At 42.0% G+C, this 14587-nt stretch overlaps 1 protein-coding gene across 3 annotated transcripts in view; it reads left to right on the top strand.

Moving 5' to 3' along the window:
• kcnip3a (Kv channel interacting protein 3a, calsenilin) overlaps positions 1-13357 on the top strand; it is a 45851-nt gene extending 32494 nt beyond the window's left edge. The window contains exons 2-8 of one of the 3 annotated variants that reach the window (XM_035785964.2): positions 4724-4736; positions 5565-5682; positions 5968-6037; positions 6329-6507; positions 6941-7045; positions 7227-7289; positions 10076-13357. In XM_035785964.2, coding sequence (XP_035641857.1) covers positions 4724-4736; positions 5565-5682; positions 5968-6037; positions 6329-6507; positions 6941-7045; positions 7227-7289; positions 10076-10123 — 596 coding nt within the window. In that variant the 3' untranslated portion in view covers positions 10124-13357. Of the gene's footprint in view, positions 1-758; positions 923-4723; positions 4737-5557; positions 5683-5967; positions 6038-6328; positions 6508-6940; positions 7046-7226; positions 7290-10075 lie in introns of those variants that run through there. The other 2 variants (XM_052461697.1, XM_035785961.2) reach the window with 2 other exon arrangements.
• The last annotated feature ends 1230 nt before the right edge of the window (positions 13358-14587 follow it).

Below are 14587 nucleotides of genomic sequence, written 5' to 3'. Positions count from 1 at the left end.
TTTACACATATTGTATACTATGACAAGATCTAAAATAAGGAAGGAAGGAAGGAAAGACTGTTGTGGATGTTCTTATATTTCTGTTTATATCGTGGGAAAGATGAGATGATCACAGTGAGGTGTAGGATTTCACTCTCATCACTTCTACGCACCTTCCTGACTCAGCAAGTTAGTCATCTGATTCACTTCAACGATTCACCGTTTTAAAACACATCATGAACCGGATATCACAGAACATCGATTGGAATTCTCTGTAGTTCCTGAAGGTGATTTTATCCAGAGATTATTCAGTCCTTCAGTCCCCCAAAATGACGGCTCTAAGATGATTGACGTTTACCATTTGGACTGTAAAGGTGTACAGCGATGCTCTATCAATGGCTATCTGTCTGGATTTTTGAGAACAACTGTGGAGGAATGACAACAAAGTTCACCTTAGACCGCTCCTCACCACCAAAATAAGTGGCCTTGGACTCAACCTCTATTTTCCCACAGGTCAGATCTAAAGAGAGCGTTTTTTCCCCATGTCTACCCACTTTTTAATATTTTCCATTCCATAATCTTTGACATTTTACATCCATTTTCTTGTCCATTCTTTCATGCTGCCCTGCTCGTTATGTTAGCACCAGCTGATAAGCTTAGCCAAGCCTCCAAGTACCTAACCTACCTGACTGACTGGTGGATAGCCTAGCATCTATTGTTCAACCACAGTGACTATCACTATCATTAACCTTGCACCTGCTGGAGTCCCCCCTTCCCCGGGCACCAGGCCTCTGTGTGTGGGCTTTCCCTCAGCGGGCTTCTCTCCCAGCCATGGGGTTTCAGATCCAGGGCATGGAGCTGTTTGCCATTGGTGTGGTCATGATCATGTTTGTGGCTGTGCTCAAGGGCTTTGGCATCCTGGAGCCCATGTCCTCCTTTGAAGGTAAGGGCCCTAAGGAGGCTCCAGTAGGCTAGAAATCCAATGGAATTGCAGGGAAGCAAAAATGCTGGGGGTCTGTATCTTTTTATTCCATGTTCACAAATGGGGACATGGCATTTAGCTCGATGTTTCAGCTAAGGCAGGGCATTAACTATCTGCTATCTGAGGTTGGGTGTTCAAACTGTATCTTGTATTTGGGAGGCAAAGTGGATATGTGGTATCTGGGTAACTAGTATCTGGGATAGGGCATTTGGTGTTTGCTATTTTGTCATTTGATAGATTCTAAGATAGTATAGAAAGAAAGTTGCACACTCTATATATGTTCCCAACAATTGAATTCGTCAACTTAACCAAACATAAAGCTGCCATCTTCTAAGGCTGGGGTAGGGCAGTGTGCATCTTGCAATTGGGCATTCTGAGACAGGCGATTGTGGTATCTATTAGGAAATATCTCTCAAGAGAAAAATGTTTTAGTGAGCATTAAAGTCAAGTTTACTGTAGAGAATAACATCATTCAGATTCTATAAGGTTCCCTGAATAATATATAGTTGTAGGCCAAAGGCCAGACAAAGTGTTCTGTAGCCACTGTGCCAAATCAATTACAATAGAAAGCCTTCAACCCCACATTAAAGTGCTTCAGTTTAGACTTATCACAGACATCATAAGCATTAGAGAGTAGTATAATTCCATATGTGCCTTTTATCTTATTATCTATGGATCAGATAAATGTAGTATTTGACACATTCATCGCTCCTATGGATAGACTCAAGCGAATGTGGCGATGGTGAATCATGTTGATCATGCATTTTTTTGTGAAGGAGTGGTTCACCCATTATTCATAGTCTTCTTTTGTTCTATTTTTCTGAACCCAAACTTCTGTCCTCTCTTCTCGCTCTCAATTCCTCTACAATGCATCTCTCTTCTTCTTCTTAACATCCTGATTAACATCCTGCCTGGCCACCCTGGTGAGATATGTTCTCTCTCTCTCTCTCTCTCTCTCTCTCTCTCTCTCTCTCTCTCTCTCTCTCTCTCTCTCTCTCTCTCTCTCTCTCTCTCTCTCTCTCTCTCTCTCTCTCTCTCTCTCTCTCAATTCAATTCAATTCAAAGGGCTTTATTGGCACAGGGGAAAAAAATAAAATAAATAAATATGGGTTGTATTTACAATGGTGTTTGTTCTTCACTGGTTGCCCCTTTTCTTGTGGCAACAGGTCACAAGTCTTGTTGCTGTGATGGCACACCAAGGTATTTCACGCAATAGATATGGGAGTTCATCAAAATTGGATTTGTTTTAAAATTTGTTGTGTGTCTGTTTAATCTGAGGGTCACTCTCTCTCTCTCTCTCTCTCTCTCTCTCTCTCTCTTTCTCCCTTCTCCCTCTCAGTCCTTCCACAGTGCACCGTTCTCTCTCCTCCTCCCTCCCTCTCTCTCCATCTCTCTGTGGTCAAATCTTCAGAGAGGCATGGCCCACACCCAGGTCTAGCATTACCTAGCATTAATTATACATGCAGTATCGAACAGGCTTTCTTTGAGACCACCTAAATGTGGAGCCTGCAGTACTTCGCCCACAGAATCCTCTCCCACTGTTCAATAGTGTCCCGGCAATAGCTTTTCCTCATTTTTCTCTCTCTCTCTCAATCTATCTCACTTTCTTTCTTAAGTGCCCCTCTGATATACACTCAGTCCCAGCAGAAATGGAAATAGAGAAATACAAAGTCACGTAGCCATAATAATAATAATAGTTACATAGCCAAATCGATCAGCAGTCAAATAAGGGCATCTGTTTTACCAGCTACATTATGTATATCCACCTAGCACCATTAATCACCATCCAATATTGGGTATTGGTGTGTGTGTGTGTGTGTGTGTGTGTGTGTGTGTGTGTGTGTGTGTGTGTGTGTGTGTGTGTGTGTGTGTGTGTGTGTGTGTGTGTGTGTGTGTGTGTGTGTGTGTGTGTGTGTAACACACAAATCCCTAGTTGTTGCTTTTGAAATTAGACTTTTTACCAGTCCTAATGTGTGTTGTATTTTGGATCTGTTTGATTTATTTCTGGCATGTGTGGTGGTGCTGTGTATTCTGGATTGTGTGTGGCGTCAGATGAGAGAGTCTGGCCATTAATGTAATAATGGCCGTCGACTGATCAATACTGCTTGGACTCCTGCCTACTACTTCATTTCTACTGCCACCAGAGGACAGTATTGATCACCCCCTGTCTTTATTGTAATGGGGTCTTTGTGTGTGTGTGTGTGAGTTGAAAATCATTGGTATGACGACGTTTAAATAACAGGAGTTTTTGGCAAGTGTCACAGGCCTTGAGTGAACCAGCGTCCAGTGAATTACAGCAATGCTGTGTATATGTTCTGACTGTGTCTGACTGTGGATTTGTCCCCAATGACACCCTATTCCTTATATAGTGCACTACTTTTGACCAGGGCCCACAGAGCCATTTTGGATGCATCCTGTGTGAAGCATCAGCCTGCTGAGAGCTGTGTTTATGAACTCTGGAGAGATGAGAACAATTAGACTTGAACTGGATCACAGAGCCTGCTGGGGACATGGGATTTAGGACAGATGGCTGGGTCTCATTACTCTAAACTAAAGAGTCTTCCTTTCCATGCTTCCTCTCCTTCATTTGCACCTATCTGAAAACAGATGGTGATAACAATATGGCGCATGTCTATTGGGTGTCAGCTTCCGTCTGTCTTGTTCTGTCAGAGCAGATGAAGGAAAGAAGACGAGGAGAGAAAGCCACTTTAGACTATTGAGATGCAGCCATCTACACTGACTCCTCAATGGCAAATGGGTTCACTAACAAGTACTGTGTTAATGTTGTGGAAACATCTGGTTAAACATCTTCATAATGAATGCAGACTTCTTGTTACAGATTTGTCTTGTAAGCAGAGAGTGCGTGGGATTTCCATTGTCGATGGAACTGTCCCTAAATGTGTGGGATTTTTCACAATTATTTAGAAAATAAATGTGGTAGGTTCTGTCTGTATCTGTGGGTAGTTTGGACAGGAGTCCATGGGTTAATGGGATGAAGAGAATGAGAGGAGGAGGCAAAGTCAAGGAAATAAGTAGGGATGGAAGAGAGTAAATGTACACTGTTAATTAAGTGACGCATGTCTGCTGGCTCATCAGAGTTTGATTCAGCGGAATGAAATGAGTAACCTCTCAACTGCATGTCCCAGGACTTGGGAGTAAAATAACGGGAGAATAAGTAAACAATCGGAATAATCTTTTGGGAAAACAGCTTAAGAATTCTCATGGAAAGAAGGATTGTATTTGTTCCCTGTAGTTTCAGTTTTATTTGAAATGCTGTTTTAGGTCCTTTTGGATATCATTGAGCTTGAATCTGGTCCAATCGCTTTTCATGGCTTCAACTTAAATCTCTCTGAATCACATTTGAAACTGTTCTCTCTAGAACCGTAGAACTCTCTGGAACTTTAAGGCATCCCAAGGATCCAAAGCAATATCTGTCTTTAGTTTGAGAGACAGATGGTGTTTTATTGAGAGGCTGGCAGAGGGAAAGTGGGTACGGAGGGAGAGATAACTGAGGGAGAGAGGACAGAGAGACAGAACTTTCACACTTGGGGAAACAAAAAGACGGAAGGACTGAGGAAGAAGGGGAGTTGAGTGTCAGGTGAGAGTCAGCCTTGTACTAATGTTCCTCAAATTGATGCACTTACTGGGACTCATCGGCATCACAGAGACTGGTAAGAGAGATGGGGATGGAGGGAGTAAGAGAGGGGGAGAGAGAGGTTGGATGGTGAGAGGGAGAGAGAGGTTGGATGGAGGGAGATGGAGACAGAGAGAAAGTGTCAGAGAGAGAGGTAGTATGGTGGGAGTATGGAGGGAGAGAGTGGGACTAACTGCATTTATAAAGATTGTCTGTTCCTCTCCTGTTCTCCCTAGTATCTGCGTTCCACAATTATTGACTTGGCTTGACCATTTTCTCTGTTTTTTTCTTCTCTTTTCTCACTGTCTCTCTATACCTCTCTTTACTCCGTTAACTGTCTTTACATTTCTCTATCTCTCTTGCTGTCTCTCTCTTTCTCTCTTTCTCTCTCTCTCTGTTTAAAGATGGTGAGTATGGAAGCAATAGAAATCTCTTGGTTTCTAGAAACTCCCCATTTTTTGAGCTGTCTTGCTTTTCTTTCTCACAGTGTTAGTGCTTTCTCTTACTTTGTTAGACCGAGTAGGACTAATACAATTTTTTTTTAAATCATTGGATATTTCAGAATTAAGTTCTTTCAATGCCTTGTTATTGAATATGACTAATTTGGCACCTGTTCACTCAAATGTAATCAGTGAATACTAACAGAAAACGTAGTTTCTCTGCAAAGATCACACTTTAAAAGAAAGTACCTCCCTCTCTTTTTGAGTCCTCCTTTTATTTTTTTTATTTTTTATCTCACTCTTCTTCAATTTCTTTCTAACTCTTGATCTGGCCCCTCTTTCCACCCCTTAAATTTGTTTTCCCTCTTCCTCTTTCCCTGCCTGCCATGGTCTCCCCATCCCTCTTTCCCACTGTCCTTCCTCTCTCCCTCTCTTTCCCCTCTCCTTCTCTCTATCCCCTTCTCTTTTCTCTCTCTCTCTCCCCCTCTCTCTCTCCCTCTTACCCGCTCTTTCCTCCTACAGACAGTAGTGACAGTGATTTGGAGCTGTCTATAGTTCGTCACCAACCAGAAGGCTTGGACCAGCTGCAGGTTCAGACCAAGTTCACCAAGAAGGAGCTCCAGTCACTATACAGGGGCTTCAAGAATGTACGTAGGGGAGCAGAGAGGATGGGGTGGGGAGGCTGTAGGACTGTATTTGGGAGGTATTTTTTGCCTTTATTTTAGCAGGTTGAGCTTGGATCTTTATTTGTGGACAGTTTGGAGTTCTACATAAGAATGTAGAATAAATTAGATTAGATTTGAGCTTATTGATGTACTGAAATTACTTCACCATTAATAGGCATATGGCTAATTTCCCTGTAACTCTCTTTATCTCTTTATCTCTCTCTCTTTATCTCTCTTTATCTCTCTCTCTCTCTCTCTTTCTCGTAGGAGTGTCCGAGTGGTTTGGTTGATGAAGAGACGTTCAAGACCATCTATTCTCAGTTCTTTCCCCAAGGAGGTGAACGGATATAACTATCTCCATTGAAGCTACTCTCTGTCTCTTTGTGCCTGGAATATGACAAAAGCCCACCTGAACTACAGGGAGAATAACAGGAAAAGCTTATGGTTACTGATTATTTGAATGTCTGCCTACCCCCAACATTCTCTCCTCCCCTCCATCTCTCTCCTCTCCTCATCCCTTTTCCCCTAACCTCTCTCTCCCTTCGTCAACCCTTTTCCTGTGCACTACCTCCCCTATCTTTCCTTTCTCATGTTCCTCTCTTCTCCCCCCTGCCCTACTCTCCTACAGACGCCACCACCTATGCACATTTCCTGTTCAATGCGTTTGATATGGACAGAAATGGCTCCATTCGTTTTGAGGACTTTGTGATTGGCCTGTCTGTTCTTCTGAGAGGGTCAGTCACAGAGAAACTCAACTGGGCCTTCAACCTGTATGACATCAACAAGGATGGATACATCACTAAAGAGGTACACTGTGATTGGCCACCATGGAAACACCACATATCTAAATGATTGGCTACAGATGTAGGTTCTTAATTTTAGTACTATTTAGTTACTGAGATTTGTTTCTGCACGGCAGGAAATGCAAACGTGTAGTGTATTCAAGATTTAAAAAAGGCTTCTAAAGTCTGTAATTTCCGCTTAAAATTTCAGACTTGATTTGCCCTAATGAAAAGTGTATCAACCCCTAAAAAAATTCAATTCATTATTATCCACATAATCATTCACATTTCCTGTTGCTGCAGGATTATTTACCTGCTGTAGCAAAGTGGCTCAAATTAAGATCCTACATCTGTAGCTTTAGATACATCACGGTAAACTATGACCCCTCTCTCCCTCTGTCTCTTCTCTCTGTCTCCCTCTGTCTCCCTCTGTCTCCCTCTGTCTCCCTCTCTCTCAGGAGATGCTGGCTATTATGAAGTCCATCTATGATATGATGGGCAGGTACACATACCCCAGTGTACGGGATGAGGCACCCTCTGAACATGTGGATAAGTTCTTCCAGGTGCACACAGCGCTGTGCTCACAAACACACTCGCTCAACATGCACAGACAACATGCACACACGCCTCAACAAAATGCTTCTTACTTACTGAACATGCTCTCGTCCTCTCTCCTTACTTCATTCATTCTGCTCCTCCCTCCCTCTCTCCCTCCCTCCCTCTATTCCTTTCTTCTTTCTTCAGAAAATGGACAGAAACAGAGATGGAGTGGTGACCATTGAGGAGTTCATTGAGACCTGTCAGAAGGTACCACAGTTACAAAACATGCATCAACACAGCAGCAGACCTGTGCGCGACCTCACACTTTGACATAACCAATAAAAGACATAGACAACGTTAAAAGAATCACTTGAAGGGGTTATGCATAAGGCATGTGAAATGTGTATTTATACTGCCGCAGTACCCAATCCTCTGATACACTATTCACATAACAGGCTGGGACCTGCACAGGGCAAGTGGTTAGTGTCTTTGTGCATTGAGTGTTCTGTGTCCTCTCTCATGATCTTTCAACATAGCAGGATGCCACCTTGGAATTATCATTATTAGCTTACTGAATTATGAGCTTTTCTGGTAGTGGGGTGGTTTAGAATAATAATTGTTTAGTTTGCGATGAAAGCACCAAATCATATAATCAAAGTTTAATGGTCACATGCACATAGTACAATGAAATGCTTCTGGGAACCCAGAGAGGAACATTTGGTGATGCACAATATTTGCAGCATGTGCTAAGGGAACTGTATCTATGTTGTTATCTAGCTGACATGTTTTAGCTAGTACAGTGTCAATGTCTTCATCAAATACCATCAGAACCATTGATGTAGTGGTAAAGAAATAGGTGGCCGTTGGCTGTCAATGCAGTAACAGGTGGCAAAACACCAGTCTCAACGTCAACAGGGAAGAGGTGACGCCAGGAAACTGGTATTATAGGCAGAGGTGCAAAGAAAAAGCCATATCTCAGACTGGCCAATAAAAAAGATTAAGATGGGCAACAGAATACTGGACAGAGGAACTCTGCCTAGAAGGCCAGTATCCCGGAGTCGCCTCTTCCCTGTTGACGTTGAGACTGGTGTTTTGCGGGTACTATTTAATGAAGCTGCAAGTTGAGGACTTGTGAGGCATCTGTTTCTCAAACTAGACAGTCTAATGTACTTGTCCTCTTGCTCAGTTGGGCACCGGGGCCTCCCATACCTCTTTCTATTCTGGTTAGTGCCAGTTTGCGCTGTTCTGTGAAGGGAGTAGTACACAGCGTTGTATGAGATCTTCAGTTTCTCGGCAATTTCTCGCATGGAATAGCCTTCATTTCTCAGAACAAGAATAGACTGACGAGTTTCAGAAGAAAGTAATTTGTTTCTGGCCATTTTGAGCCTGTATTCAAACCCACAAATCCAGATGCTCCAGATACTCAACTAGTCTAAAGAAGGCCAGTTTTATTGCTTCTTTAATCAGAACAACAGTTTTCAGCTGTGCTAACATAATTTAAAAGGGGTTTTCTAATGATCAATTAGCCTTTTACAATTATAAACTTGGATTAGTTAACACAACGTGCCATTGGAACACAGAAGTGATGGTTGCTGATAATGGGCCTCTGTACGCCTATGTAGATATTCCATTAAACATCTGCCGTTTCCAGCTACAATAGTCATTTACAACATTAACAATGTCTACAAGGTATTTCTGATCAATTTGATGTTATTTTAATGGACAAAAAAACGTGATTTTCTTTCAAAAACAAGGACATTTCTAAGTGACCCCAAACTTTTGAACGGTAGTGTATATATTTGAAAAATCAAGGGACAAGCAGCCACCCATAAGAATCCTGGAAGAAGCAACTGCCATGACCTGAGCTCCTCTCAACTGTGTGTGACAGATGTGTGCTATCTGGGGAGTTATGAGTAATGAGTGCAGAAGACACATTTCTGTTGTTCACTGTAACATGGACAAATTAAGTTGTATTGTATTGAATGGCGGATTTGAAGTAAACAGGCCAGATACTCTTGGGCTGCTCTTCTGTTGTACTATGGATTAACAAGGCAACAGTAAACATGTTGTCCCCCGCACATGATGCAGCTCCCCCCATTGGGCCAATTGAGATATCATGTGTAAGTAACACATTTCAGTTATTGTGTGTACCCACAGATTATCCATTGTATGGGCCAGATACTCAAGTTGCCTCTTTAACAATGTGTTAAACAGGAAATGTCTTTAAAAAAGGCAGTCGGGAGGAGGCAAGATCAGGTGGGGACATTCTAGCCAATGAGAGGGCAGATACATGTGTGAACAACAGGCACCACTCCAATATAAAGTGGGGGGTTTTCAAAGTTGCCAGGATGTCAGGTGTGCTACTTATATTTAACTTTTATTTAACTAGGCAAGTCAGTTAAGAACAAATTCCTATTTACAATGACAGCCTACTGGGGAACAGTGGGTTAACTGCCTTGTTCAGCGGCAGAACAACAGATTTTTACCTTGTCAGCTCAGGGAATCGATCCAGCAACCTTTCGGTTACTGGCTCAAAGCTCTAACCACTAGGCTACCTGCCGCCCCTATATCAGTTCACTCATAACAAGCTAAGCACTACTAAACTTATTTTTGATCAAATAAGCCACATGTAGCAAATAAGCCATTACATTGTTTGTGAACCAAATTCGACACTCTCATTGACCTCTATACAAAAACTACTCACTTGGTGAGCCAAAACTAAATAAATAAAAAAACGCCACCTGCGTTTTTTGGATCCAGTTATCCCTCTCACTTCGCATCTTCCTCTCTGGTGTGACTTGCAAATGTCAGTTAATTAGTGTAGCTCCCGCCTTGGGCAACCAGTATAACTTTGTAAATGTCAGATCTTCATGGCAAAATGCATCATTCACCCAAGTTTTGTCAAAATCGGGCCAGTGCTGTCTGAGATATCACGTGTGACTAACGTACGAACGGACAGACAGACAGGCGGACAGAGATTTCATTGTGGGGACAAGAACCAGACTCATGACATTCGTTCAACAGTCTGTCTTGTTTGTTTGTCTGTCTTCCAGGACGAGAACATCATGAACTCCATGCAGCTCTTTGAGAATGTGCTCTAGAGCCCAGCAGAACATACTACGTCATTCTCCCATCGTCCGATCCCGTCCTCCTGTCTATACACAACCCTTGTCCAATCCCATAATATACACGCACACGCACACACACACACACACACACACACTCAATTTAGTGCATCCTAATCTAGGATGGCTAATCCACAGATATGTACTAGCAGAGTTCATTTACTGCTGCACTAGCTTCAACCTGCCACTGCTTGTGGACTAAAGAGCGCACTAGAGAAAGAAAAGAGGAGAGGAGAGAAGAGAGCTACTGGGACTTCTTCTACTTTACAACTTGTCAGCTTCCCAAAGAAAGGAGAAAGAAGGACCAAACTGCTCAACACTGATGATCCGAGGAGCTTCTAGAACTCTGCCTTCTCATTGGACCAAAATGACAAATGACTAATCAAAAGATGGAGAGAGAATATGAGAGTGGCAATTGTGGAAACTCATCATGATGTTGCTGACCTCCAGACCAGGATCCTGTAGCTACAACACATAAGTACACTTACACAGCACTTACACATACTATATGGGGATGCACTGACACACTTCTTTGAATAGTGTTTAAGAGAGTTGATGTAGCGTACAGCAAGTTGGATTGATCCTGGGCAAGGACACCAGCACCAAACACCACAGAGACACTAAATTGAAAAGAACTGAAGCATGCGCTTGCACTAAGAATCATTCATATTCTACAATATGCACCAGATGAGAATGCATTGTAAATGTAGATAGTCACATTAGACCACTAAAAGAAAACGCAGTGTGTATGTAGATATGTATAGACAGTAATATATAATAATAACATAAATAAAGTTAGACGTTGTGCTCTCCTCTGTACTGCTCTATTGGTAGTAAGTAGTAGGTGGGGTTAAGGTTAAGGCCAAACAAAATCTATGGGCAGGTTTTCTTAACACTTACAGAATACTAATTGATGGAATTGTAGCCTTACATGTTTAGTATGTCTTTTTGGATCATTTGATCGTACAGGTATTTTGTTTCATTTCAAGTCAGTTCTGGAGTTTTGAGTTAACCCTACGGGCGGTGGGCTCTAACCCTACTGGTTGCGTCTGTGGCCATAGTTCTAGGTAACACAGGGAGGGTCACTGGTTCTGTTCTGTCACCAACGGACCAGCGAGTCACCAACGGATAAGCATGAGATGTACAGTATGTCAGTGCCTCCTTATAATGTGTGTAACAACAAGACAGATATACTAAGATGTATATGTGTTATAAACTAAAGCCATCCTCAGATGAATACAGAGTATACAGCTATGGCTTGATCCCTCTTCTCAATCGTTCATCGGAGGTTTTGTTTTTTTAATGTCCCAAAATGGCCCCCTGATTTCCTTTCGGGAATAGGGTCCATTTAGGACATCTATGATGTGATCATCTGAGGTCTGAGCACTGACCACTAGTGATGACATCACTTTCCTATCCTAAGCCCTGATAAGGTATGTGGTGTTGTTGTTGTTGTTGTTGTACAGATATATGCAGTAGTGAATGAAGGAACAGTGTTCCTGTGGCAGAAGGTATTATTACATGCCCGTTCTTCTCATTGAAACCAAAAGCATTTCTGGGACGGCAAAAATATGCCATAATCCTGATGCGGTAATACCATGGTAAATAATGGTAATACTATAATCCTTTGTACCTGTAACACGTTGACTGCTCAGACTGCAGACAAAACCCATACCCACACCCCGCCCCACCCCATACTTTCATACCCCTACACCTAAGCCCTAACCACCAAAGCCCCTAGGCACCAGGCCCTATATATTGTACCCTGTGGCCCTGTTCTAGGAAATCACATTGTCTCAGAGGTAGAGTGTTGTAACAGAGGTTTTCTCTGTCTTTGCCATAACAACATAGCTCATGTGACCTGGCCTGGAGCAGATTAGTTCTGTTCACACGTGTGCGTGTGTGTGTTTGTTTGTGCGGTCTGGCATGAATGAATGAAACAGACTAGAGACCAAACCATAGAACTAAAGAATGCACAGATAGCATGGCCAAGCCCCGGTGCCTGGCCTAAATGTCAAACACACACACACACACACACACACACACACACACACACACACACACACACACACACACACACACACACACACACACACACACACACACACACACACACACACACACATATATATACTCACACACTCCATGTGAGCCACTCTCTCCATGAGAAAACAATGTTGTGTTATTTACTGTTTGAAGGAGGGCCTGTTTTGAAGCAGAAAGACTAGAATGACCAGTGCAAACATGAGGGAATTCTTAACTCATAATTCATTTGAATTCTAAATGGCCTGATTGAGAATTCCCAGGATTCCTAGGCTGTATGTGTTGATCACTTCACTATCCGTGGGATGTCATCATGAGTGGGTGGGTGGGTGTGTATGTGAGCATTACAAAGTGTACGTGTGTGCATGAGTGCTAGAATGTGTGTGTGTGTTGCAAAGTGGAGCATGATGTAAATCCAGGCTTTAGGATCTCTAGTGCTACTCCTCCTGCCAAACACCTTCACAAACATGTGACTCCTGATTCTACTGTCCCAAATCCTCAGGTCTCAGCTCCCTTACACCACACATGCACGCACGCATGCACACACACACACACACACACACATTAAGGTTCAAGTTCTGGAATACTACAGGCCTACATAAGCCTTTACCTTACATACCTGTAGTCATTGTCATGTGGGGTACTTTATCTCACATGCATAAATAACCACCAAAGCGAGCACTGAGAGAGAGTTTGTGTATGTCTGTCATGTCTGATCTCACTCCCTTGTGTATGCGTCAGTGGCAGGTGCTGGTAGGGTAAAGGCTGATTGGGGATTAGTCAATAGCCAGGTCATAGCAGGTCAGGAGGACACGGCCACTTTGGCCAATGGAAAATGAAGCACTTTAGTTAGTTCATTGAGTGGATAATATACTGTAGCAGATCTTACACTACAGGGCCAATAATAAACAACAAAAAGAGTAGATCTAAGATCAGGTGCCTGCTGTACATCAAATCTTATTCATTATTGTCTAAAAGGCTAAACTGATCCTAGATCAGCACTTCTAATCTGAGATGCTTGTTGATAAATACATGCCCAAATATGACTTTGTTTCTGGATGGAGACTGATTTGCCAGACTGCTGTATAAATTCCTCTGTTGGTCTTTGAGTTGACTGCCTGATCTGTTAGGTACCTGCTTTGGCTTTCAAATAGATCATTGATTTAGTTGCTGTGAGTTTTACTGTTGTTATTTATCTGTGTTGGAAAATGGAGGTGATAAAATAACATGGTTATTGCTTATTGTGGTGGAAGGGAATTGAAGATGAGCAGAGTCATGTGATGACGAGATTAAACCAAATGGAATGTGATAAGATGTGACAGCCGACCACTATGAGGAAGTTGGACTTTCACATTGAGAAACAGAAGGGTGAAAGCTAGGAGGATAACCTAGGTTAACGACGTGGGCCTGCAATCGGAGGGTTGCCAGGCTGAATATCATGTCTGATGGTCAAATAAATGTGGTAGAATTCTAGATAAGACCTCACACTTAAAAATCAATCAACATCAGGTGAACTTGTAATGCAGAGGGCTAAATCAGGCTCACACAGTGTTTGAACTTTGAAACAAAAGTATACACCTCACACACATGGTTATGAACCATGGCAGATATAGAGTTGAAATGTATTTAGTTTTGAATTTGCATCCCAATATTATACTTTATATACATAATTTAAGACTGAAATATAACAAACCCGTTTAACATAGAAACACAGGATTTTCAGCGTTAAAAAAAAAAAAAAAGTGTATTAACTATAAAATGTTATGAATAACATTCCACCCATGAGGCCACTAGGTCATTTGACTGCAGGAAAGGTCTATGCAGTAACATACTACAGGCCAAATAGGCAACTGACTTCAGGTAAAGTATTAACGTTTTACTGCAGTGGGTTAAATCAGGGTCACACAGCGGGATTCTTGGTAGTCTTAACAAATCTACTTTGAAACAGAAGTATAAACCTCATACACATGGTTATGGGCTTAAAAAAGAAGACACCTGTACCATGTCAGATATAGAGTTTAAATGTATTCAATTTTGAGTTTGCATTCCAATATTACATTTGATATACATCACAGAAGACTGAAATATAACAAAACCCGTTTGACACAGAGACACCAGATTTTCTGCGGGTTTTATGAAATGTTTATTAATTATAAAATGATGAACGATATGAATAACATTCCACCCATGAGGCCACTAGAGGGAGATTTGTTCCTTTGACTGCAGGAAAGAGCAACCAGAAATGAATGTAACAAATAACAGTACATTTACTACTGGTAACATACGGTATGTAATGGGGAATTTATAGAAAATAAACAATCAAAGGGAAAACAGTTAACACAATAAAACAATGAATGCTCAAGAATTGGTGGGAGACAGCTGGGTGCATTCTGGAGA

The sequence above is a fragment of the Oncorhynchus keta genome, chromosome 14 (assembly GCF_023373465.1).
Source record: "Oncorhynchus keta strain PuntledgeMale-10-30-2019 chromosome 14, Oket_V2, whole genome shotgun sequence".
Taxonomy (NCBI): Eukaryota; Metazoa; Chordata; class Actinopteri; order Salmoniformes; family Salmonidae; genus Oncorhynchus; species Oncorhynchus keta.
Note: the sequence above shows the minus strand (reverse complement) of the source record. Positions and strands in the feature narration are given on the sequence as shown.